Source organism: Strix uralensis, chromosome 3 (genome assembly GCF_047716275.1).
Source record: "Strix uralensis isolate ZFMK-TIS-50842 chromosome 3, bStrUra1, whole genome shotgun sequence".
Taxonomy (NCBI): Eukaryota; Metazoa; Chordata; class Aves; order Strigiformes; family Strigidae; genus Strix; species Strix uralensis.
This window is the reverse complement of record NC_133974.1, coordinates 103,822,558-103,846,810: the sequence shown is the minus strand read 5'-3', so window position 1 is coordinate 103,846,810 and position 24,253 is coordinate 103,822,558. Positions and strand designations below refer to the sequence as shown.

At 41.1% G+C, this 24,253-nt stretch overlaps 2 protein-coding genes across 7 annotated transcripts in view; one reads left to right on the top strand and one right to left on the bottom strand.

The window, feature by feature from the left end:
- Nucleotides 1–2,266: 2,266 nt before the first annotated feature.
- Nucleotides 2,267–19,161, top strand: ANGEL2 (angel homolog 2). Of its 5 annotated transcripts, none has more exons than XM_074863682.1 (9): nucleotides 2,267–2,393; nucleotides 3,799–4,232; nucleotides 6,530–6,783; nucleotides 8,556–8,625; nucleotides 10,209–10,630; nucleotides 11,635–11,761; nucleotides 12,413–12,473; nucleotides 15,669–15,832; nucleotides 18,659–19,161. In XM_074863682.1, the coding sequence occupies exons 2-9, from the start codon at nucleotides 3,806–3,808 to the stop codon at nucleotides 18,811–18,813; spliced, it is 1,680 nt and encodes a 559-aa protein (XP_074719783.1). In that variant the 5' UTR covers nucleotides 2,267–2,393; nucleotides 3,799–3,805; the 3' UTR covers nucleotides 18,814–19,161. The 5 variants fall into 5 exon arrangements, with proteins under 5 accessions (XP_074719783.1, XP_074719784.1, XP_074719786.1 ...); XM_074863683.1 differs by lacking the exon at nucleotides 2,267–2,393 and adding an exon at nucleotides 2,589–2,630; XM_074863685.1 differs by lacking the exon at nucleotides 2,267–2,393 and adding an exon at nucleotides 2,677–2,692.
- Nucleotides 19,162–21,284: 2,123 nt separating this feature from the next.
- Nucleotides 21,285–24,253, bottom strand: part of VASH2 (vasohibin 2) — a 36,569-nt gene continuing 33,600 nt past the window's right edge. For both annotated transcript variants that reach the window (XM_074863687.1, XM_074863688.1), the window contains exon 7: nucleotides 21,285–23,784. In XM_074863687.1, the coding sequence (XP_074719788.1) occupies nucleotides 23,715–23,784 (70 nt within the window). In that variant the 3' untranslated portion in view covers nucleotides 21,285–23,714. The remainder of the gene's footprint in view (nucleotides 23,785–24,253) is intronic.

Genomic DNA, 24,253 nt, shown 5'->3' with positions numbered 1-24,253 from the left:
ATTATCAGATATATGGAATAGCTTCTTCATGTGGAACAATGGAGTAGCCTGAGATTTTTCAACATGGAAGCAGAAATAATGTGAGGGGACATGACAGTGGTCCATGAAATCATGAGTGGCATGGAGGAGATGGGTGGAGATGGACTGTTTTGTCTCTCTTAATACAAAAACCAGAGGCCAGTGAAGCTGGTATGAATGAGGTCATAAAATTAATAATAATAAAATAGTTCATCACATAAAGAGTGCTAGACCTGCAGAACTCTTGTCAAAGGATGTTGCTGATGCAGAAAGTTTGCAAATTCAAGTACTTGGGGGAGAGAGAGTCAGTGAGAGTAACTAAAGAGACAAACACAACAGGCATAGGAAATCTACTGAGCTGAAAACAACTAGAGGCAGGGAGAGTGTTCATTTGAAGTTTGCCCAGCTCCTGCACATCTCTAGGCATCTGCTGCTAACTGCTTTTAGAAAGCAGGAAACTGAGCTCAGTGGACCATTGATCTGAACAACCACGGCTGTTCTTATGTGCAGTATAATCAATCAAAACATCCCTCAGTGAGTCAGTAGGCCTGCATTCACTAGGGAGTTTCGAAAGCTCAAATGACTCATAAAATAATTTGGCTTCTGGTTACAAATCAGAATTTGGAGATACCTATTTTGAAGAATATCTCTTAACATGGTATAGCCAACCTAGACACACAAAATAATAATTAGAGGAGAGTAAACAATCCACAATTAATTGTTACTGGCTTATTAAGACTTTCCTAGGTCAAGGCAAGAAACAATAGCAACATTGAGATGAGAAACAATTTGCATCATATCAATAGGTTATTCTTTTTCTTATCTTCCATTTTGTCTGTTACACAATTAACTTTTATGCTTATTGGCATATCTTCCTTTTCATTAAGGCTTATCTTAAAAAATCCCAAAGCTTCACCCATGCCCTTTTTCCAGCATCACTACTATTATGGAAAAACCTTTGAAGTGACAAAGTAACTTGGGTGTCTTATGCAGGTCAAAATACAGACAATAACTGCATTCCATGGGAAGATTCCCTCTGCTCCTAAAAGTAACAGTAGTTGTTGTTGTTGCTATAGCTATGGCTTACTGTCTTCTATCTTAGAAATATATGTAATACATAAGAACACTTCAAAAATATAGGAAAGAATAAATTACCAAAATAACATATGTCTGGAAAATATAGTCGAGAGATCTTTTACTACCCACTTATTGTGGAGCAAGAAGCTGTGCTCTCCTATTACATTGTGAAGAAACTAACAGAAAATGAATGGGTATTTTTACTTTTTCCCAGTAAGTAACTTGTGTCCAAGAAGTGGAAAATCCAACATGGATTTGACATGTTGCCTAACTAGCATGCTCTTAACATAACTACGTTATTCCAGTTCCAATCTCCCCTACCACTCCTGGGAAAACTGTAAAATTATTGTTATTTAAAGTCACTTTTATGACACAAGTAAAAGCAATGCAGAGAAACAGTGTTTTACTTGATTAAAGTTCCTGCACAGCATCTGCACTATTCAGCACTATCGTATTTCATATGCTTTGTACTACTTAAACAAAGCCAGCATTTACTCACTCTGTCCTCAGAAAACCTCAGGAAAGCGTTTTAACTGCTTATTCAAACAACATCGAGTGAGAGAGAGAGAGGATTGTTTATGCAGCTGGTAAGTAGTGGTGGGTCCATCCGTGGGGCCTGCAGGGCTGGCAGGTCTCCCACCTCAGGCCAGGTCTCCTCAGCCTGCATAGGGGTAGCAGTCACTTTTGCAAGCATCTTCAGATGCATTTTAACCTGAGAACGTTAAAATACTGTCTCAGGTGAGTGAGGTTTTTCTACAACCAGTAAATATGGATGCTGCTGCCCTGAAGTGGCACCTTGATACACACTGCAGCTCCCCCTTGGGACCCTTTGACCCTACGGGGACACATGGTAATCCCAGGAAGAAGGCCGCATATGGAAACTACGACATTAGCACTGTCTTACATCCGTTTAAAAGAATCAAAATCTGAAATCAAGCAGCCTACAACCCGCTTTTGCGGCGCTCTGGAGCCGGCGGTGCCCCGGGATGGCTCCCTCCCAGAGGGCTCCGGGGGCGTCACCCCGCCCTGCCCCAAGATGGCGGCCTGGTTTCGGCGCCGGCTGCCCGGATCAAATATGGCTCCGGGGCGCGGCGCCGGCCCTTAGACTACAAGTCCCAGGAGCGAGGCAGCGGGGCGGGGCGCGGCCGCCACCCGTGCAGGGTAAGCGGCGGGCCGGCAGCGCGGCGGCGGGCGGAGCTGGCGCTGCCCTGGGATGACCCCCTCTGGGGGTGCTGGGGCTGCGCGGAGCCGATAGCGGGGCCCCCCTGGGCCAGGCCCGCGGCCGGGCCCGCCGGGAGGTAAAGGGCGGCGCGGGGGGGGGGCCGCTGGGCCTCGGCCGGGCCCGGCAGCCGCCTGGGCGCTGTTGTGCGCGGGGGCGCGGCGGCAGCCGGCCCTCCGCCCCGCCGCGCCCCGGCGGCCTGTGCGGAGCTTCCGGCGGCGGGGCGTTGGGACCGCCCGCAGCCCCGAGTCCCGGGCGGGGGCCGGGGAGCGGCTTGGCCGCGGGAGCAGAGCCCTGACCCGGCCCGGCGGGAGAGGTCTGGGGGCCATTGACAGTTACTTGTTTTAAATACCCGCCATTAGCCAGAGCAGGGCCGCGGTAAACAAAACACGGCGCGGGGTTTTCCTTTGCCGCGTGTAGGCGGTTGTGGGGAGGTGCTCGCCTCGGGCTGGGCTTCAAGGAAGGGAGACTTTCTCTGGGCTTTTCTGTAAAACTGGTGTTTCAGGAGGCATTTGTAAAGGAGTGGAGCCTCTTCCTCTCGGCTCCATCGTAATGCCGTCATGTGTGTTTTGCTTTTGTGTCTGTCGAGTTGTTTCTGGTTCGCTGTGGTGTAAAGCACAGTTCCAGGGCAAGCTAGTTTTGCTGAAAGTTGTATTTAGGCTTATTCGCTAGACTGAATGACAGCTAGGAGGTTCTCACTTTAGTTCAACTTCAGGCATTCCAGGCTTTGATATCTTTTGCTTGTAAGCTCAAAATATGCCTTTGTATTTAAACAATGAGGAAGCTGAGGCAGATTGATGTCACTCAGCCTTCCCTCCCGCATTTTTGTGGAGACACAGATTTTCTTTTATTTTTTTTCTGGAAAGAAGAAAAAAACACCTTATTTTCATAGCTTTAATCACTAAACTGTGTTTTTTTCCATCTGGAAAAGAACTAAGAATGCAAATTTTAGTCTATAAGCTGGTGCCAGAGATGCCATGAGAGTTAGTACCTCAGTTTCCCTGTCTTCTTGGCATTGTGGTTTGAGCCAAGTCAATGGCTGTTTAAACAAATTTCTGACGGCTTGAAGGAAGGAGGTTTTCTGATTCCTTTCAAATAGCTTTATGATAAAGTTAATGCAGCATGCAAAAATGACCTCTTGTAAAGGTCATTCCACTGAGCACGTGAAAGATCTGATAGTTGAATTCAACAAACCAGAAAATAAATTGTAAATAATTATTCAGATGGATAGAGTTTGGAAATTAAATGGCATTCGTAAATCTGAAGGAGAAAAAAGATCACTTTGTGAAGTCCTACCGTGCATATCATTTAGATAAAGGTTTAAATATCTTGTATGTGTCTAAAAGGTTTGAATATCTCCTCTGTGTTAACTTGTAGAGAATGAGTATCTTGTATACGTCATGACCGGGATGACTTGCATCTACAGCCTTCTACAGGTGGATGAAGCTGTGTGTAAGTAATGAAACCTGTGCTTTCTTTGGCAGACACTCCATGCTGCCCCGTCATGTGCAGAGGCTGGGCAGAGACTGCATTGCCCACTGGAATGGTTCTCAGATACTCGCCTTGAACAGCCCAGGTTCTGGCTGTATGAGATGGGCGGGACACTATCCCTGGGCCTCATTTCCACTTCCTGCTCCAGTTGATTTCTCAGCAAACTGGAGACTCCCTCTGTTTTTTGGACCCTGGAGACAAGTTCAGAACTCTAATTGGCAGCTTGATAACTTCACACAAAGTTCTTGTTTTCACCTGCCTAACCCCAGTATGAAATCTGAGGGAGAAGAACCTTTGACAAAGAAGAGAAGACTCAGTGGCCAGCATGATACTTCAACTCCTGAAGAAGAAACAAACTTCTCTCATCAGAAGGAAGCATTGTGTCTTTCTGTAGCACAGAATGAAGAAAAACATAGCAGCAAGAAAGGTAAAAGATGCCCATTTTCCTTGTTTATTTACGATGCTAAACACATCTAAAAAGTTATAAGCAATACTGCCTTTTGAGTTACTGTTTTGGCACCTCCCGCAGGAAAGCATCTGTCTTAAAAATGTTGCAATTTTGCAATGCTGTTTAGTCTGTAAACTTGTATTTTGTGCTGTCAAACAGTCTGCCGAAACTAGATTCACTGTGCTTGGTGGTAGAACACAGTCGGTTATGCAAGGGATTGCCCAGCTGGGGAGTCCTGAGCTTAGTTCAGACAACTCTCTCTCAGGTGCCTGTCGCCAGATCGTGTCTGTTATCTTGGGAAGTCTTTTAAAGCAAAAAGATGGAGCTAATTTGCTGTAGGGCTGAGCCAGGCTGACAGTTGTATAGCTTCATTCCTTGTACTGTACCTGAGCTCATAAGCCCTGCTGGACCTGAGTTGGCTTCTTTCCAAGGCAGTTCTGTGTGACCTAGGTAACTGAGAATGAATGGACTGAGATTTAATGTTTAGCTTCCAATGTGATTGGGCAGTTTTGTTTTTACAACTGTATTCTGCTACTGGCATGTTAGCAAGTTGTTTAGAGTCAGACCATGACTAGCAGAGCAAACAGCAAATGGACTTACCCAGATAAATAGAGTAAGTGCAAAGATGTCTATGCAACTCAGTAACAGACTTTCATGAAACTTCAAAGTGTCTGCGTTAGCTTATTACAGACATAATCTTCTACATAGCATCCAAATGTTTTACCGAGTATTGTGGATATTAACAGTTCTGTCTACTGTGAAACAAGTAGAGGGGCACGGTCAAAATTAAGGCCCTCTTGCATAAATCACTTAACAAAATATACTCGAAGTTGTATTATGACTGTAAAGGGTGACAGATGCCATCAGCATCCCAAAGGGATTTTTGGACACAAATATCCATAAGGCTTAGAAACATGATATCCGTCTTCAGGAGCTGAAGGAACGGAGTGAATAGGCTGCCCAGGGAGGTGGTGGCGACACCATTCCTGGGTGTCTTTAAAGGTCGTTTAGATGAGATGTTGGGGGATATGGTGTAGGGGAGAACTTTGTAGAGTAGGGCTGATGGTTGGACTCAATGATCCCAAGGGTCTTTTCCAACCTGAATGATTCTGTGATTCTGAGTTTGCATTGTGCCTTTATCACTGAGTCCTCTCTTAACCCCCCTTGACATACCTTTATCTGAGAGTGTGGTTAGCTTTGTGGTCCTTCCTAGTTATCTTTGTTTGCATATTGTAGGGTGATGGTAACTAAAGATACCTGCTGAGGAGCAATGCAGCCTCTCTCCCACTGTAGAAGCAGTACTTAGAGCCTTGCTGTATTCATTGCAAATACTAGATAAAGTCTACTACCTAAATAGGGCAGATACTAACAGCTATAGCTGCAGTCTGCCACTGGTTGATAGCACAGATGACTGGACCTCAGCATGCTCTCGGATGAGTTTGGACATAAAGGGTGAAGGGTTCATGAGTTTTGTAAGTAGAGAAATACATATCTGAAAAATAGTTGGATGCTTAATGATGGGTAGCTATATTCTCATAAACTTTCATATAATGATACTACTAAGTATGAGACTAGGAATGGCAGGAAGGCAAAGTAAGCCTTTTCAAAAGTTCTTGGTAATTCTGAGGCTTATTAAATTTTTAATTTCTCAACCTTACTGAGGGAAATCAGGTTCATTATCTGTTTTGGGACCCCTGTAATGGACCCTGTTGCAGCTTATGGCTGAGTTTTTCAGACTGTACACAGGCTAGAGGTGAACCCTATGTTTGATTCCTAACACTTTGTTAGTCATGGCTTGAGAGATCAACAAGATGCTCATATGCTGCTCTAGAGGGCATATCCCAGACTGACATACCCCATCTCCACTGGGGAGGTAGTGGCAAAAAGCAGCATAAGACTATGTCAACAGACCAGATTTGGCCTACCAGTTTGACAGCCCTTTCCACAGGGAGCAGGGTGCCGTAGTTTGATGGCAACCATCTCCTTAGAACATGACAGTTTCCTAATTTCAAAGCAGTGTGAAATCCAGGGCGTAAAACGGTTTTGTGCTGTGTTTTGGGGTTGAGTGGGGCTTTTTTGTTTGTTTTATTTTTACTGATGCTTATATAAAGTTCATTTTAAACAGAGGGTCTAAATTCCTGCTAATCAAATAAGCTTTTCAAATTGCTTAAGCAAAATTTGAAAGATGAATAGTTGTCAGTAGAATGATTTCTAAGAGCGGTAAGAAGTCATATGTTATATTACATAACTTTTTTTACTTCATGTGCTTTTAACAGGAACTGTCAAAAGACACTGGGAATATTTCTGTCAGTACAGTAGAACAATGAAAATCTTTGAAAATAAAGAAACTGACCAAAGCAATACAGAAAGTGAGGCAAAATTTGATTTTACGGTCATGTCCTACAATATCCTCTCACAGAATTTATTAGAAGATAACTCCCACCTGTACAAACACTGCAGGCAACGATTGTTAATCTGGACATACAGATTTCCCAACATTCTACAAGAAATCAAACAGCTGGATGCAGATGTGAGTAGAAAATGAGCACGTAGATATTTCTTAAGAACCGATGAACTGGAGTAGCAAATTCTTGCTGTTTTTTATTTTGATAGGTGGGCTGTCTAGTGAACCCAACTGAGCTTTTAGTTATGTCACACTTAACAGTAGTTTTGATTCATGCATGGGCGATTAGTATATTCTGTGTGATCTGGACTTAGAGCAAAGGCAAACTCTACAGTACATATCACTCATAGTTGCCTTTTTTGTCCATAACTTCCCGGAATGGTCTTTTTGACATGATTTTAATGTTCTGCTGATATACTGCAGTTGTTTTTGTAATTCCAAAACCTTCTTTCTTCATGTAAATCTTTCTCAGTCTGTTCCTAGAGCACAATTGAGTGCTGTAAATAAGGCAGTGAATGTAAGAACAGCTATACTTGCGTAGGCCAAAGGTCCAACTAATGTAGTGTCATATTTGTAACAGTAGCTAATGATAGACACTTAGAGTAGACCAGGGCACCTTTCTCCAGGATAGTCTCAGCTTCTGGGAATGTACAGTTTAGGAAGCTCCAAAGCTGGAGGCTCTCTGTTTAATTGTGCCATAAGTTTAGTGCAAAGGACATGCAAGATTGAGTATTTGGTCATTATTCACAATCAATCTTGCATGACAGGCTTTTCTGGAAGAAAAATAGTATGCCTCTGCACAGGAGGGTCAAATTAAGGCACCCTCCAGGACTGGCATTTTCTAACTTCCAGGTGTGTGACTGACTTCATATTTGTTATACTAGGTGTCTGTATACTCAGTGAATCAAAAGCCCTTTCTAAAATATGGCTGCTAATCCTTCAGAGCCAGGTAACAGAGAACTTAAAGTAATGCCTGAATCCTTTATTTGGAAGGCAAACTCAAATATTTCACTTTATTGATTGTATGAGGACTGGAGTGATGAGGCTGCTATGTGGATCTCCATTTCCTTGAGATTAATGGTTAAGGCTGAGAGAAAGATGCAGGTGTTAGCAGCATTCGTGTGAGACTCTGATCCAAAAGTGTTCCTCTGAGGTGTTCAGTTTCTCTCTTCATGTGGTACTCTGCACCATTTGACTTGTGCACAAGCTTGCTGTCCTCTACTGAAACCTAACTCTGAATTTCTGCTTATATTGGGGTCTGAAAAAATACCTTACCATGTTGATTGGTTGTGGGGTGGTTTGTTTTTGAGGACGCATATCACTTCCTGTTAATCAGGAAGTCAAGTCAGTAAACTTTTTGCTTCAGTCATTGTTCAGGCCAATAAAAGTTTGGTGATAGAATCCAACCTGTTTGTGTCAGAAAAGAGTACTGAAAAAATCGAAGTAGTTGTATTAAGGAAGTTTTTCTGTGGCTTCCCTGTACCATTTGAAAAATGCAGTTATGTTAATATGTAGCCAGGAAGCTGAAGATTAAAGTCCCCTTCAAGCTCTTCCTTTCTTCCTAATACATACATACAGTATGTATAAATTTATCTTTACAGTGAGATACATTAGTGAGCTTTCTGGGGGCAGCACTGGGCATAGGGACACTGGTGAGGATCTGCCTGGTGCTGTTAGTGGTAACAGACAGTTCTGCAGGATGGAAGGGTTGGAGCCGAAGCTGGCCCCTCTAGCAAAGAGCAGTTCAGTCCATGGTACTTGCCAAAGTCTGCAGAGCCACACAAAGCAGCACTAAGGTTCAGAGCCTCTGAACCTATACAGACTGGCCAACAGAGGTATGATACAGTAACATTTTTATGTACTTACTAATACCTTTTAATTGTAAACTTTTGCCTTAGGTTCTCTGTTTACAAGAAGTCCAAGAAGACCACTACAGAACAGAGATCAAGTCAAGTTTGGAATCCCTGGGTATGATGAAAATCTTATGACCAATACATTGCCTTCTCCCCTGCCTCAGTATTATTTTCCTCCAAAAACCTCTCTTAGATTACAGAATCAAGTCTCAGCACTACATTTTATCCATAGACAGTTTATATTCATTAGTTTTTATACTAATACCATCAGTCAGCCTAAATAGCACTGTCTTATCACTCTCCTGTGTGAATTTATGGAAGAAACATGTCACTAGGGGTGTGATTTCATGGTGGTTTAAACGGATCTAAATCTTTTGTGCCCTACACCTCCTTCCAGTCGCAGGGCCCCACTCTGTTCCTGGCACTGGTACTTGTCTGGTGCCAGGAGGAGCCAGTTCAAGGAGCAGCACTGGACTGATACTTTTTTGTTTCTTGGTTAGTTGGAGGTAGTCTAGCTCCTAGCATTGAGTGTTTGTAAGGAAGGTAGGGTAATGGCAGTACTGATTTAAATCCGCTTGAAATGAGAAACAGCACTGTAAAGCCAGGCTTGTGTGGGCAACTGAACTTTCTACTGCTATACGAGAGGATCTGAAGCTTGCTGTAGCTCTTCTTCCCCTCCGTAGCTCCCAGATGCCTGTCCTGCCCCTTCTCCTGGGCTAGTTCTGGCACTCAATAGACCTTTATCCTGGTGAAATCCACCAGTCCAGCAGAATACTATCCAGACTAATTTTATTTTCCTGGATTAGTTTTCTGTTGGCTTACTGAGTTAACAGTAAGTGCCACAACAAGTGGCTGGAGCACATGGCATGGAGCAGGGAGAGAGGAATGGGAATCCCCTGTTCCAGCACTGGTGTGAGCTTGGAGGTCAACTCACTTCACTTTCATGGGGCTATACTTCATGAATTCACATGGCATGGGCTGGGCGGAGACGCATTTTTAAAATGGCAAAAACTAGATATTGTTTCAAGATCGTTATTTTTTTCTTACATTGATAAGGTATCATTAAAATTTGCTTTTCACCTCTACATAAAATGAAGAACCTGACAAACTACTATTTTCAGGTGGACTTGTTTGAACTCTGATACTGTCGTTTGATAAGCATCTCAATTTCCCTCTTGAAAGCTTGCTGCTAACTGCGTAATTACATAACTGTGGAAATGTTTGAGACCTTTGTTCTATGAATTATTTTAGACAGTGTTTTATGACTTTTAGTGCTTATTGCTTTTGATTGGAATGCTTCACTGGTGTTATTTGTAACCATTGTGGTTAACATCCAGAAAAAACTTCAATACACAAGTCCACTTTTCTGTGATTTGTGGGGTTTTTTGTTGTGTTGGTTTGTCTTTTTTTCCAAAAAACATGAGGAGAGAAGAAATGCCTGGTATCTTAAAAAGTATGTAGATGCTTACACATCAGAAAAGGTATTAGATCAGGTTTCCCATAGTATCTAAACTGGCGCTAGACAGGACAGAAAGACTCTTGTGTTCACTTTTCTATGTGAATGTCACGTAGTCTTTGGTACTTCAGACTGGGTGTAGGCTGCCATGTGAGAAAAGTTGTGTGAGGTTTTTCTAATTTTTTTTAAATAATCTCTATTTATGCAATGGTATTTTATGTTTTTAATTGCCTTTTTTGCAGGGTATCACTGTGAGTATAAAATGAGGACAGGGAGAAAACCCGATGGCTGTGCTATTTGCTTCAAAACTTCCAAATTTAGCCTGATTTCATCCAACCCCGTCGAATTTTTTCGCCATGATATTCCACTCTTGGACAGGGACAACGTTGGACTGGTGTTGCTTCTGCAGCCTAGATTTCACTGTAAAACTAATGCTGCAATCTGTATAGCCAACACACATCTGCTCTATAACCCAAGGCGAGGGGACATCAAACTGACCCAACTTGCAATGCTCCTGGCAGAGATTGCTAGTGTTGCCCCTCAGAAGGATGGTACCTTCTGTCCAATTATCATCTGTGGTGACTTCAATTCTGTTCCTGGTTCTCCATTGTACAGATTTATAAAAGAAGGAAAACTAAATTATGAAGGACTTGCTATAGGGAAGGTAGGCTGTGCTTTTCACTTCTCACAAAAAAAGTTAATGCCAATTAAAGAGAAATATTTAAGTGGTGCTAGCATGCCATAATTGTGATTATTTCCATTGCAATACCAATATTAGTGCGCTTTACACAGTCTGCAAAGTGGAGGTTACTGTGGAGTTACTGAAATAAGCTTGGGTGTATTAGTTGTGCCTCACAGAATATTGTATCCGCTTCTAGCATTCTGAAATTAAAACTTGCAAACAAATTAATTGTTCTTGAAATGTAGTTATCCACAGGATGATTGTATCACCGTGTCACAGTCTTTAAGTAGGATAAAATAACTACTTAATCAAATACCTACTGTGCACTTCATGGAAAGATGACTCCTATTTTAGATAAACTTCAAATTACAGTGTCCAGAATAACTGTAAAAGTGAAAATGCAATTAGATGCTGAACCTAAACTGTTTCAGGTTAGATGGTTTTTGTTGTAAGCTCTTGTATGTAGCTGTTGGATGTGTGAGATGCTGTTTAATAGAAAGTAACAGAAGTACATACAATGAGAAAACATGAAAAATAGCCCCTCTGGTGTTTGTTGCTAGTGGGTAGTTGTTTCAAGCCCCCCTGCTTTGACTTCACTCTCTCCCAGAAGAACAAGTATCATGAAGTAAGCATCTGCTAGGGAGCTGTGTATACTCAGTCCTGTTATGTTGCTAAAAGTGTTCTTGGTAGTCTCTCTGCTTAGTGCCTCAAGAACCATCCTGAAAAACTGGGTAGCTGCAAAAAAAACTTGGTAGGAGTAAACAAAGGGGGTGTACCTAAAGGGGTGGTGTCATTTTTACAGAAATTTGACAAGCCATTATAAAAGATCTATTCTAAGGGGTTGGGGCTTTTCTTTGCTTAAAACTTTAAACTTTAGAAAAAATGTCCACTCATTTCAGGTTTGGGTTGCTTTGGTTGTTTTGTTTTGGTTTTTTTTTTTTTTCAAATCGGATTTCTGTCTGAAAAAAGCTCGTCATCTTTCTTAGGTATCTGGACAAGAACAGTTTCCAAGGGGACAAAGAATCTTATCTATTCCTATTTGGCCAAAAAAATTAGGTATTTCACAAAACTGTGTATATGAAATAAAACAGCAACAAAAAGAAGAAAATGCAGGTCAGTTTCTGGGTTGATGAATTTTGTGGTCCTTTGAAAATGTCATTCAGGTAGCACTGCAAAACAGAGGTTCTGTTTTAGTGGGGGAAAAACAGTGAGTCCTGAGCTTGCAAAACTTAGAGTGTAAAGTTATTTGTTCACATAAGCATTTGCAAATTTGAATCTTTAGAAAATAATAGTTATAAATTGCCATTCAGGAGCTGGTGTGTAATATTTAAAGTACTGTGTTTACATCATGAAAGCCAGTAGTGCTGGGACTGGGAAAAGAGATGGAGGAACGCAGCACACACATGTAGCATGAACAGTCTGCTTCAGTGTTTATGTATTATAGTGCAGGCACCTTATGGAACAAGTGGGAAAAGCAAGTGATTCCTTGCTGAGTATTACTACACCTTTCATCCACCATTTTTTCTTTGACAGAAAAAACAATTTTAAATGAATGGGACATAATTTGAAAGAGTCTTTGAAAGGGATCTTTCTAATGAAACAGAAGAATTTAATACAGCTTTGTGAGTTGTATCTTGCCAGCTGCAAAAAATAAGTGTACTTAAAGATTTTTTTTCTGTAGTTTTTCTTTTCTGTAGCTCTTCAGTATTGCTCTCACTTACATCCTATTTTTAAATGTAAATTGAATGTATTTTTATTTTGCAGAAGAAAAATTGGAAGCAGCAAAACAGGACAACACTCAGGAGATTGTAATAGCATCTGAAAAGTATGTGTTGGGGGGGGGAGAATGGAAGCCCTTGACTGATTTCCTAGTTTTGGGGACTTGTTTTGTTTTTAGACCAAACTTGTACTCTGATTCCAGATCTAGATTTAACTAACCAACACAGTTTGCCCATCTGGCAAAAAAAATCATCATCCATTTAAACATGAAAAGGCTGATCAGCCAGCAAAAGCCTAAAACTGGAAATAATGGAGTATGTATTCCTGCAGGAACTTGCAGGCATTATTTCAGAATGCAGAGGCAAGGTGTCAGTGCTGTTTAGATAGTACTTTCTCTCTGTTTATTAAAAGAATGCTTTTGACATTTTTTGTCACTTCTTGACATAAACAGGAAATCTTGCTCTATAGTGATATTGTAGGAACTTCAGTCCATCTGCAGAAACCATGTTTTTGAGAGGGGGGGAAAAAAAAATCAACAAAAAAACAGTGTTGTCCAGCTGCTTAAGTGCTGGCACTTCTCTTTCTTTTTGCTGTTTTTGAGATACTGGTTTATGGATGCTAATAAAATCCTATAATACAATGTGAAATTGGGATTAAGGAGGGGAAGGAACTAGAAAGGTCATAAAATTTTCCTTGTCAGGAGTTCTGTGGGAGAATTTAAGTTCTTTTGAGTCCCAGAAATTTGGAGTATTATGGAGTTGGTAGTACAGCTCTTACTCGGATCAAAACATTTATTGATAAACTGAAGTCTAGCTACCCCTAGACTGCTGAGAAGGAAAATGTAACTGCTTTTTGAAAGGAAGAATATATTTGCATTTACCAAACTGGTAAATGCATATGAAGTAAGGCATAGAAGAAGGAAATTGTCCTGACTGTATATGTGTGATTCAGACTCAAAGTCAGCCATTTCTTGTCAGAAATGAGATCTTGGTATCACTGCAGGTAGTTATACTAAATCCCTAGTGATTCTTGGTGATCAAAAAGCTAAGTAATGGCATTTCTGAGAAAAGAAGTAGATAAGACAGGAAGCCTATTCTATGGTGTAAATCCATAGCATGCCATGTGTTGAACACTGTTTGCAGGGTTTTTTGCCTCATCTTAAAAACAATGTCACGTAACAGGAGCAGAAATTACTACTCTTCTGTGTGGTACCAACTGGCATGTTTGTCTCTTAATAAGGCAGGTTACATCCTGATACTTATTTTTAAAAAAAAAAAAAAATGCTTGTTTTTAAACCAGAACACATTGTAGCCCAGGTTTAGAATGCAGCCATGCAAGGTGAGGCAGGTACAGCTGAGGGGTGGATGATTTGCAGAGCTGATGGGAGCAATTGACTGGGAGGGAGAGAGGAGTTCTTTTGCTGAAAGGTGCAGTTTTGCAGTTTGCTTTCAAGATTGAAAAAACAGGTGAGACAAGATGGACTGAACTGAAAAAGAACAGACTGACAGATGCAGCAGATCCTACCAAAAACTATGCTAGGAGGTGATTGGTGACAGCCAACATGGCTTCACTAAGGGCAAATTGTGCCTGACAAATTTGGTGGCCTTCTACAATGGGGTTACAGTGCTGGTGAATAAGGGAAGAGCAACAGATGTCATCTACCTGGACTTGTGCAAAGCTTTTGACACTGTCCCGCCTGACATCCTTGTCTCTAAATTGGAGAGACATGGATTTGGCAGATGGACCAATCAGTGGATAAGCAACTGGCTGGATGGTCACACTCAAAGAGTTGTGGTCAACGGCTCGATGTCCAAGTGGAGAGCAGTGATGAGTGGTGTTCCTCAGGGGGTGGTGTTGGGACCAGCGCTGTTTAACATCTTTGTTGGCGACATGGACAGTGGGATTGAGTGCACCCTCAGCAAGTTTGCTGACGACACCAAGCTGTGTGGTGCGGTTGACAGGCTGGAGGGAAGGGATGTGCCATCCAGAGGGACCTGGACAGGCTGGAGAGCTGGGATCATGCAAACCTCATGAAGTTCAACACGGCCAAGTGCAAGGTCCTGCACATGGATTGAGACAATCCCAAGCACAACTACATTGGGTAGAGAATGGATTGAGAGCAGCCCTGTGGAGAAGGACTTCAGAGTAGTAGTGGATGGAAAACTGACTGTGAGCCAGCAACGTGTCCTGGGCTGCATCAAGAGAAGTGTGGGCAGCAGGTCGAGGAAGGGGATTCTGCCCATCTACTCCCCTCTCATGAGACCCCACCTGCAGTGCTGTGTTCAGCTCTGGGGCCCCCAACATGAGAACAACACAGACCTGCTCGAGCAGGTCCAGAGGAGGGACATGGGGATGATGAGGGGGCTGGAGCACCTCCCTTATGAGGACAGGCTGAGAGAGTTGGGGTTGTTCATCCTGGAGAAGAGAAGGGTCTGGGGAGACCTTTCAGTGGCCTTCCAGTACTTAAAGGGGGCTACAGGAAAGATGGGGAGGGACTCTTATCAGGAGGTTGATAGGATGAGGTAGTTGATAGGATGAGGGGTAACAGTTTTAAACTGAAAGAGGGTAGATTTAGATTAGGTATAAGGAAGATTATTTACTATGAGGGTGGTGAGACACTGGAACAGGTTGCCCAGAGCAGTTGTGGCTGCCCCCTACCTGGGAGTGTTCAAGGCCAGGTTGGATGGGGCTTTGAGCAGCCTGATCTAGTGGAAGGTGTCCCTGCCCATGGCAGGGGGGGGTGAAACTAGACGATCTTTAAGGTCCCTTCCAACCCAAACCATTCTGTGATGGGGAGAGACAAAATGGGAGCCTGAGTGAATGAAAGAAGATTAGGCGTAGCCTAACTCAAAAACACTTAATATCTTTAGGGAAGAAAAAAAACCCTAAAAATCTTAATTTCTCTGTATGCTGAAGGGCCTGGTTGGATGACTTCATAGTCTGTTGACTTCATATAAGTCACTCATGGACATGTCTACCCTGTCATTGCTGAATGACATGTGAAATCTTACAAAGTGTAGATGGAGGTGAAAGCTACGTTTATCTAAAATGTCAGTTAAACCAGTTTTGATAGGCTGTTAGGTATCTGCCTTTTACTTGAAAAAACTGCCTGTATTTTGCTGTCAGAGGTTTAGGCTGCTAACACACAAGACTATGGGGTTGACTGCATGAAAGAAACACTGGTTTGCATATCCAGATAATTCATTTTGTTTGTAACCAGGAACTATTTGCTATTTCTTCATTGCTTACTCTTTCCAGGAAAGACAAGAAAATAAAATTCTTTTCTTTGATTCCTGTTTAGGTTATCTTCAAAATTGCAGCACCATTTTAAATTGTCTTCAGTCTATTCTCATTACTTTCCTGAAACTGGGATACCAGAGGTAACGACTTGTCACTCCCGAAGTGCTGTCACTGTGGATTATATTTTCTATTCTGCTGCAAACGATGATACTGCTGCCCAGCCAGGTAAAGAAACCAACTTTTAAAATATTTTTCACAAGTGCTAAATGGGAACATTCGGATGCTGTTCTAAGGGAAATGTAGTGATAATTTAATCCATATGAAGTACCTCAGAGGTTTGTGGTAGTGCTTTGAGTGTCAGCTCTTATCTGAAAAATGTGGCTGGCCTTGTTAACTCACCACAGTTGGACTTGTAGTGCCAAACAGCGCAAACGTTTTCACCTGACTGAACATTCCTGTAGCTGCCATCTCAGCATGGAGACAAGAGCTGAGACTACAGAGAAGCAGCAATGTATGTAGCACCTGAGAAATGCTGCTGTCAGTAACTCCTGCAGGACCTTAGTGGCTAGACCTACAACAAAGCGGTATTTCCAATCGTCTAATCAACAAAATGGTGAACGCCAGTTTATGATGTGCATTAAAATTGATAAATGAACTGTTTCTTAGAAAGTTACTTTTCAGATAGTCTTGATGTAATGTCTGTCAAATAAATGACCTGTGTGGCATTTGCTCTGAGAGCAGTCACTGACACATGTCCAGTTGTCACTCTCTTGATTGCAGTTGCAGCTAAAACTCACCAGATGGTGCAAGAAAGACATGGTACCTCTGCGGGTGTATTTCTTGGTGGGTAACGCAGTGGTATCCTTTACTGTATTTGTGCTCTTACCGTGGATACTTCTGAGCAGTGTGCTTTCCATATCATCATTAGTTCTGTCTTTTATGCTGTTTTCAGCGGTCTTTGCACAGTGCAGTACTATCAGATAAACAGCTCTGCAGAACTTAGAACAAGGAAACCTGTAGTCTGCTCCTGCTCCCACTTAAATTGCAACTGATTTTTACAAATTAACATTGTTTTCAGTATGTGAAATGAAAATACCACCTTCTTCTCTCATATTTTGAGACTAGGTTGTTAAAATTCATTGAGTCAATGCCCAAAAGTCTCATTTGTCATAACACGCACACTAAATGCTATCTTAGTGTAAAATATCAAATACAAAAGCTTCACAATACAAAAATAAAAGCTTTGACTGAAAAACTGGGATGTGAGAAGTATCTAAATGACTTCTGAGTGCTGTGTGATTTTTAGAGTGCATCCCTCTGCAAAATTTAATCCTAATTCACCTGCTTATATATTTTTGTTGCACCAACATTGCCCCAGCAGAGCTATAGCACTTTTTTATTTCTGCATTTGTTTTTCAAATAGATTCTTCATCCCACATTCAATACAGACTGGGACCAAACTTGAATTCTCCAAGTAATTTAAACTGGTGTAGTTTTTATTCATTAGTTCTTAGAAACTAAATAATAGTCTGGATTTTCAGTCTTCTGATGGCTTGGGCCTCTATATTAAGAGTTGTCAAAGTCTGAACAAGTGAGTAATAAATGTGGTCTAGGCTGAGTGATCACATTTTTTCCAATTAAAGCGGTATTTTTGAAAGTTCTCGTGCTTTAGCCTGTGTTATGCTTAGCCAAGTATTTGGGTTGTATTCAGGATTTGTTGTGAAAGCAGGGTTCAGTATCTACCCGAGTCCTGCAGGACTCCGTTTTGCTGGTTCTGGCATGCTCTGAGCTGACATTAATCACTACATGCAGACCAAGCTTTCTGTAGTGACAAACTGCTGCTTTGCAGACATGTAGGTGCTGTGCCAAATGATAAATTTGGCTCAAGACCTGGGTGCACGTGTGCTCTAGAGCTACTGAGACATCTTTGCAGTAAAAAAGCTTTTCTTCAGAGCAGCAGTAAACAGCTGCTGTGTTGTTAAGAGTACTGGCAAGCTGGCAGATGGCAAAGGAGTGAAGCTGTTGAACTGTCTGAGGAGTTTAACAGTTGCTGGATAATCCTTTAAAATACACCTGCTGGTAAGCCAGTACCAGGTTTAGCCAGGAAGTTCTGAAATTGCTGATCATTTTCATACAGAAAATATTTCTGGCAAAGTTACAGCTGCTGTTTGTGCTGGTCCTGAAAGTGCTCAACCCGCTCAGAGTCATCTCTCTGCTCTGAAGCAATAGCTGGGGTTGCTGAATAGTCATCTCACTCAAGTGGGTAGCTCAAGAAAGTTTGACACATCATGGAAGGATCTCATTCTCAATAGAATTTCTTTACCCGAGTTGGAAAAATCTTGTTACTCTTTGCTGATGATGGTTTTCTGTTGTGGTTTTTTTTCAATGAGGACACAAAATTTTAAGTATAGTGTAATAATAAGGTGTAATAATAGCAAGGCTGTGAGTCACCTTCCCCTCATCCATGAGCAGTGTGGTGTTTCATGTGCGTGTGGTGGGGGATTTTTTTGGTGGTGGGTTGTTTGTTTGGGTTTTTTTAGACAATAACGGGAATAGGTAGCAGGAAATAATGGAGGAAGATCCGTTTCTTATGATGAACAGTTAGGAGGGGAATGCTTGCTCATCCTTATGAGCAAGAGTTCCTGTATGACTTGCCTGCTGGAGAACTGTGCTCTTGAGGATACAGAAATCTCTCAAAAGATGCTTGATTTTGCAAGCGACAGCTCTGTTTAGCAATGCTGTTGTGCTACAGTAAAGGACTGGATTGTGTGAGGCTTTTTCAGGGCAGTTACAACAAACAAATCCTTTCTGCCTCAATTTATCCCTCCACATAATGGAGGGGTACTATCTTTAGGAGTACTTTGAGCTCTGCTGATTAGAAGTTCTACTGTGAGAGTAATAGTAAACAAGAAGAATTTCTGAACTACCTTATTGGTGATTTTGCATGGAACAGTAATGACTTTAGATTATTTCTGCCATACTGTTTTCCTCCTGCATATATATGAATGTGTGATTTTTGATGAACATTTCCACTTTTTTTTTTTAAACCAGGAGCAGAGGATTCTTTTCATGGAGGTCTGAAACTTCTTGGCAGGCTGGCACTTCTAACAGAGAAAGATCTTTGGACTGTTAATGGTCTTCCCAATGAAAATAACTCTTCTGACCACCTGCCACTGCTAGCAGAGTTCAGGCTTATTGAACGGTAATATCCAAAGGACTTTTTGTGTATGTAAAGTTACCTTCACCTTCTCTCTTCATGTGATGATTATTATTTTTTTTAAAGGTTAATTCAAGCACTGCTGGTTCGGCTTGAATAAGTTTGCATGCATGCTGATTTGTTAGTATCGTGTAAAGTAGACTTTTTAAAGAGACTTTTTTTTAAATGTTTAAATTACTTTATGAAGTCTTTAAGGCAAAAAGAAAAGATTTTACATTAGCTTCCTCTTTGATAATGGAAAACATCTGTGCCAGCCTCAAAATGGCATTATTTTTCACGGAGATGCTGTAAATGGTTTTTATTGTAAATCATAGTAAAACTGATTATTCTCTGAGAACTGTGTGCTGCTTCAAGTAAAGCGGAGTGAGTTTGTGTGCATGCCACGCTTTATAATGACTGAAAGGGATGTTTTACTACAAAGTTGTGCTGTAGACACTTCTATATAAATACTCCCACAAAGGAATTTTCTTTTACCTAGAGTGTAGTCAATGCAGGAGCTGCAAGACTGGACTTCCAAAGGAGGAAGATAGCTTTGCAGTAAGGCAAATATTTGTGTTCTAAAAAGTTATTACTTTAATTTCAAAAAGCTTAAATATAGGTAGCCTTCACTGGAATCTCTTTTAAAATATCTGAAATAAAACCAAGTTTAATGAGTATGAAAACTTACAGGAAACTTAATTGATGTACTCTGGGGAAGAAAAATCAGTCCTTGACATCTTGAGGCCTCATATATTGAACAACTGGAGGAAGGTTTTCTTCCATTTAGATAATAAAATTTCAAGTTGTATATTGCCATGCCAGATCCTGAGGTATTAAATGATCAAGATTTTATATTTACTCTTACAATGCACTGATTCTGGATAAAATAGGATTTACAAATTAAAAAAACAAAGACTACCTGAATAGGAAACTTGCAGGGAGCCAAGAGAGCTGGAAACAAGTCTTGTAACTTGGTCAAACTACATATGGATATGTATGTAAAACAGACTTAAAAGTAACACTTAGAGAATTGTCTTTCAGTGTAGTGCTGGAAAACCTGCCCATGTTCCTGAAATCATTCAGATGCATTTTTCTCCCAGAAACACTTGTTTGTTCTTCTCTAACCTTAGTTTTGGAATTTTCACCTGGGTTTCCTTTTCCTGACTGCAGAATTACAACTGCAATTACTTTGTGCTTTGAGAATAATGCAGGAAGTACAGTCGTAGTAATCATAAAAACAGTTTAATTGAAAAAGTACTTTGGTGTTACACTGAAAAATATGACTATCTACCAAACCATTCAGCTTAAATTGCTTGGAATTTGGAAGGGGGCTGTTTTTCTCATAAGAAATTGCGACTTGAGGCACTTTCCTCTACTTGTTGTTAACAGTCAAGGCTGTAGCTGACTACCTCTTCAACCCTGGACTCTATTCACATACTTAAAATCAGACATTCCTACAACTGGAGCTGATTGATAGATGCAAACATTTAACCAGCTACAACAAATTTCTGATAGATACTGGTTACAGCTGTAGCAACCTGTGTAGCCTGTGTTAAGAGCAATGAGGTTTGCTAGCCTGGAGGACTGTGTGTTGTCTCCATTGCAGAGAGAAATGCGAGATCCTAAGGGTGCTGCTCCAGAGCACTGCTGGCAGAGAGGCTGCTTCAGGGGAAGGTGGGTAAGGGAGAAATTCTGCTATTTAGAATAAGCTTAACTTGAGCATCACTTTTCATGCTTGTCTAAAGCCTCATTGCCAACATAATGGTTTCATATCAGTTCCATTCTCTTTACACAGAGCAGCACTTATTTAGGCCAGGCCAAACACCTAGTTACTTAAAATGCTGGTTTGATGCTTAAGTTTTATGCTCCTTTAAAAGCAAATGCTTTGGACTTGCTGATCAATGGTTTCTATATTTGGCTTGTATTCAGATAGTGGATGTTGCTCTGACACTTTAAAACAGCCAGATTCTTCAAGGTGGTAAAGGTGGCCTTCTGAAAAACATACCCCACTGCCCTGGTAACCACATGAAACCATTGGGGCAGGAAGACAGAGTTGTTCTACTTCCTTAGTATATGTTAATTTGCTTTCCTTTACAAAAGGTGAAACTGTCACCTCAAGCGTTTTCTCCCAGTTTGATGACAATAACATGGGGAAAAGACCAAGGTACTACTGAAAGAAAAAAGCAGAAGCTGTTTGATGTGATTCAGTCATCAGTGCTGCTAGTTCAGGGGTGTTTATTGTTCTATAACAATGTATTTTCAGGGTTTAGAGACTTGTTTCAGTCTGTCTTTATATAACACATTAATGGTTACCTATAGGGTAGGTTTAAGGGCTTTATGTTCAGTAGAATAATAAATGAGGTAGGTATTTAACAATCTTTAAAAGAAATCTGCTTTAGTTTGTTTGTTTGGTTTGATTTTAGAAAGGGCTTAGACCTTTTCTGGAATAGAAACCTGGACAGAACAAAAAAAGGACTTAAGTCATTAAAAAAAAAAGACTACCATGATATTTTATTGAAGTTTCATGCTGTGCATAAACATACAAGTGATTAAAAAAACAGAACACCATGCATGTTTTCTACACTATTTGACCACTTTGCAGTAAGTTAGAACAGTTACTAAGAACCACACTTAAAACAAATGCCATCATAAGCAAGTTTCAAGAGAATATTTCAGCTGAACTTCAAAACAAGAACCATTTGTCACACACCTCTACAGCATTAAAAAGTTTCAGTATACGTTAGAGGTTAAGAGACAGTAACTCAAATTGTGCTGGACAGTGGTAAAAACTGTATACCAACCACCATGACTTGAGCTGAAGTAAATCTTAGTTTCATAGAAAAAACTTGCAACATATCAGATAACCTTGTGCTATAGGATACAGCTGATCAAAGTAAGCTTTTCACATCATTTTACCCATGAGAAATCTAAGGGATACATGAAAAAAATTGTTTAGATCACAAGACACTGAGCAGCAAAGTTTAAAACCAAAACTCTGTAGCTGATGTCAAATTACACAAGAACTTCTACCAAAAGAGTATTTCCCTCCCTTCAATTTCAGTCCTGAACAACAAAAAAATTCCTATCATGAACACAGGAGTGGGAAAGTTTGCAGAAAGAGGGATGGGGAAGGCCTCCCTGTAATTGATATGGTAATCTTGTATAAAGAAGTGTAATACATTTGAAAAGTCTTCTTTAGACCTTCTGAAGTGTAATTAGTAGAAAGCCTTTTACTGTTTGTAGAAGGTTGCTGGGTCTCAGTGTTGTCTTCCTGTCCTAGGTAGGTGAGATTCATTGACTTTTTTGAGCAATGAGGTCTGTGTACAAGCAATCACCTCCTTCCATATCCATTCAGTTGCTGGTTGATGTAAGTGTTCTAGGAGCTTAAATCATTCAGTTCAAGTAAGCATTATTGTCACTGTCTTACAATGTCCTGTATTCATTGAAATCCCAAAAAAGTAATGGCCCCGCAGGGGAGGTACACAAGGCCCATGGCAGTATCATCTATAAGCACAGCACAAAGGGTAGAGGCTGGACTTGTACAATAATCCAGTTTCTATTTAGGCACCTAATGAAATATTTTCAGCAATGCAGCACTCAAATGTTTCCAGAGAACTTCACTAATGCGAGTGGTGGACCCCAATGAAAGTCTTACCGCATCACTTGAGAACGCTGCTGTCCATCACAGGTCCTTAGCTAAGCCTTAGAACAACAGGACTGAGTAGGGAGGAAGCACACAAGCTTGATTTTCAGCTGTTTCAGACATAGAAGCTTCCTTATTCAGGTCTGACTAAGCAGTTGCTACTCCAACACATACAGGAAAAACTCCCTACAGCAGCATGGCAGAAGGTTAACTTCAGCCTGCGATGTCTGATCTTAATATAAGATGTCAAGGCATGACCATCTGAGACTGCTCAGCCTTTCAAAGACAAGGTTCAAAGTTATACACAAATGCTGAAAGAAAAGCATATAGACTCAGGTTAGCAATTCTGACATTTTTTCCATTACTCCAGGAACATGTATGAGAAAAACAGACCAATAGGTGAACACTTGTCTCTACAAAACAGCAATCTCTACATTTTGTGCTTCAGCAGTGTAGTCCGGAAAGACTAAAAGCTTGTGACAACATATAAAAAAAATTACGAAAGTTTAAAAATCCATTATTCATCAATTATCATCATTTTAAAAAAACAAAACCTCATATCTTGCCTAATAACATGTCAGTGTTTAAGAATACACTTGCATATTACTATTACTTAACATCTTTCAGCAACATGCATAAAATAAGAATACAGGTGGCAGTAAAACATCCAGTGCTGTTTTAATACTACCAGAAATGCTGGGAAACAGTACAAATTAGTTACAAAACAATACTGACAGTTTTGCATATCTATTAAGTTTAGTGAGGTAATGTTGATACTTTAAAAACTCACGCCACTTCTGCACTGCTTGTTTTTATTGCTGAATTAAATATTAATGCTGAATATGTGGTTTTTTTTTTTTAACTGCACTGCACCCTAGCACATCTTAACACCAAGAATACGATTTCTTAGTTATCCCAATGCTACTACCCTGCAAATGCCCAAATTCAATTCATACTTGTACAGGGAAATTATATCTGAAGAAACTCTAACACCACTGGAGTCACCTGCTACATGATGGAGGGAAAAACACACTTGTATCCTGACAAACCTAATTTTAGGTTCTCTTCACTGATGCCTTTTCTGTAAATTGAAATAAAATAAATACTGCCACCAAAACCAAATTCCCCCCTTCTATTTCCTAGGTAAAACTTTTATTGTAAGAGTCCACAAGTTAATAAATAGTCCCATTCCTTTTTCCTTCCAACGGAGTGCAGGTAAAGTGCAGCGGGAAGCACCAGGGAAGCCCTCTGTCCGGCGTATGGCTTTGTTAGATGCGGAGCTGGTAGCCTACCTCGTTGAGTGTAGCCAGGTCTCCTTTCTTGTCCACCACTGCAGGCCTGCGAGCAAAGGAGGGAAGAGGGCACTGCTCACCAGCAATCCCACACTGCCGTGCCGGAGCGGAGAGAGCAGTTGTCAAATGAGGAATGGTTTACTTCAAAATAGGACTGGCTAGATCTAATTTTCTCATCATAAGCACGATCCTGCGTATTTGTCACACAAACTAGCATGACCGAGCTGTTCGTGTGGGTTGCCTCTGAAGCCAAGCACCAGCGAAGAACAAGTTGTCCCATTCTGGGGTCTGTGATCTGAGCCTGGGAGCACCCCCCATCCCCCCCCCCCCACCCTCTCCTGACTTGAGAGAGGGCCTAACTGAGTAGCTAAGACTAGACATATCCCTCCCATGATCTACCGCAGAGCAAGACTCTGGCCTTTAGAATAAAGTGGAAACAGCTGTTTGTTTGTGAGAGCAAACAGGCAAGGCCTCTCACATGGCCACAGCATGTTTGTCTCTGAACCTGCGCCTTC

What these genes read in the sequence shown, in the direction of transcription:
- ANGEL2 (XM_074863681.1), top strand. Translation starts at nt 3,755, where the DNA reads ATGAAGCTGTGTGTAAGTAATGAAACCTGTGCTTTCTTTGGCAGACAC. An exon ending in AAGGACTTGCTATAGGGAAG is followed by an intron (nt 10,631 to 11,634) that starts GTAGGCTGTGCT and finishes CATCTTTCTTAG; the next exon opens with GTATCTGGACAAGAACAGTT. An exon ending in ACAAAAAGAAGAAAATGCAG is followed by an intron (nt 11,762 to 12,412) that starts GTCAGTTTCTGG and finishes TTTATTTTGCAG; the next exon opens with AAGAAAAATTGGAAGCAGCA.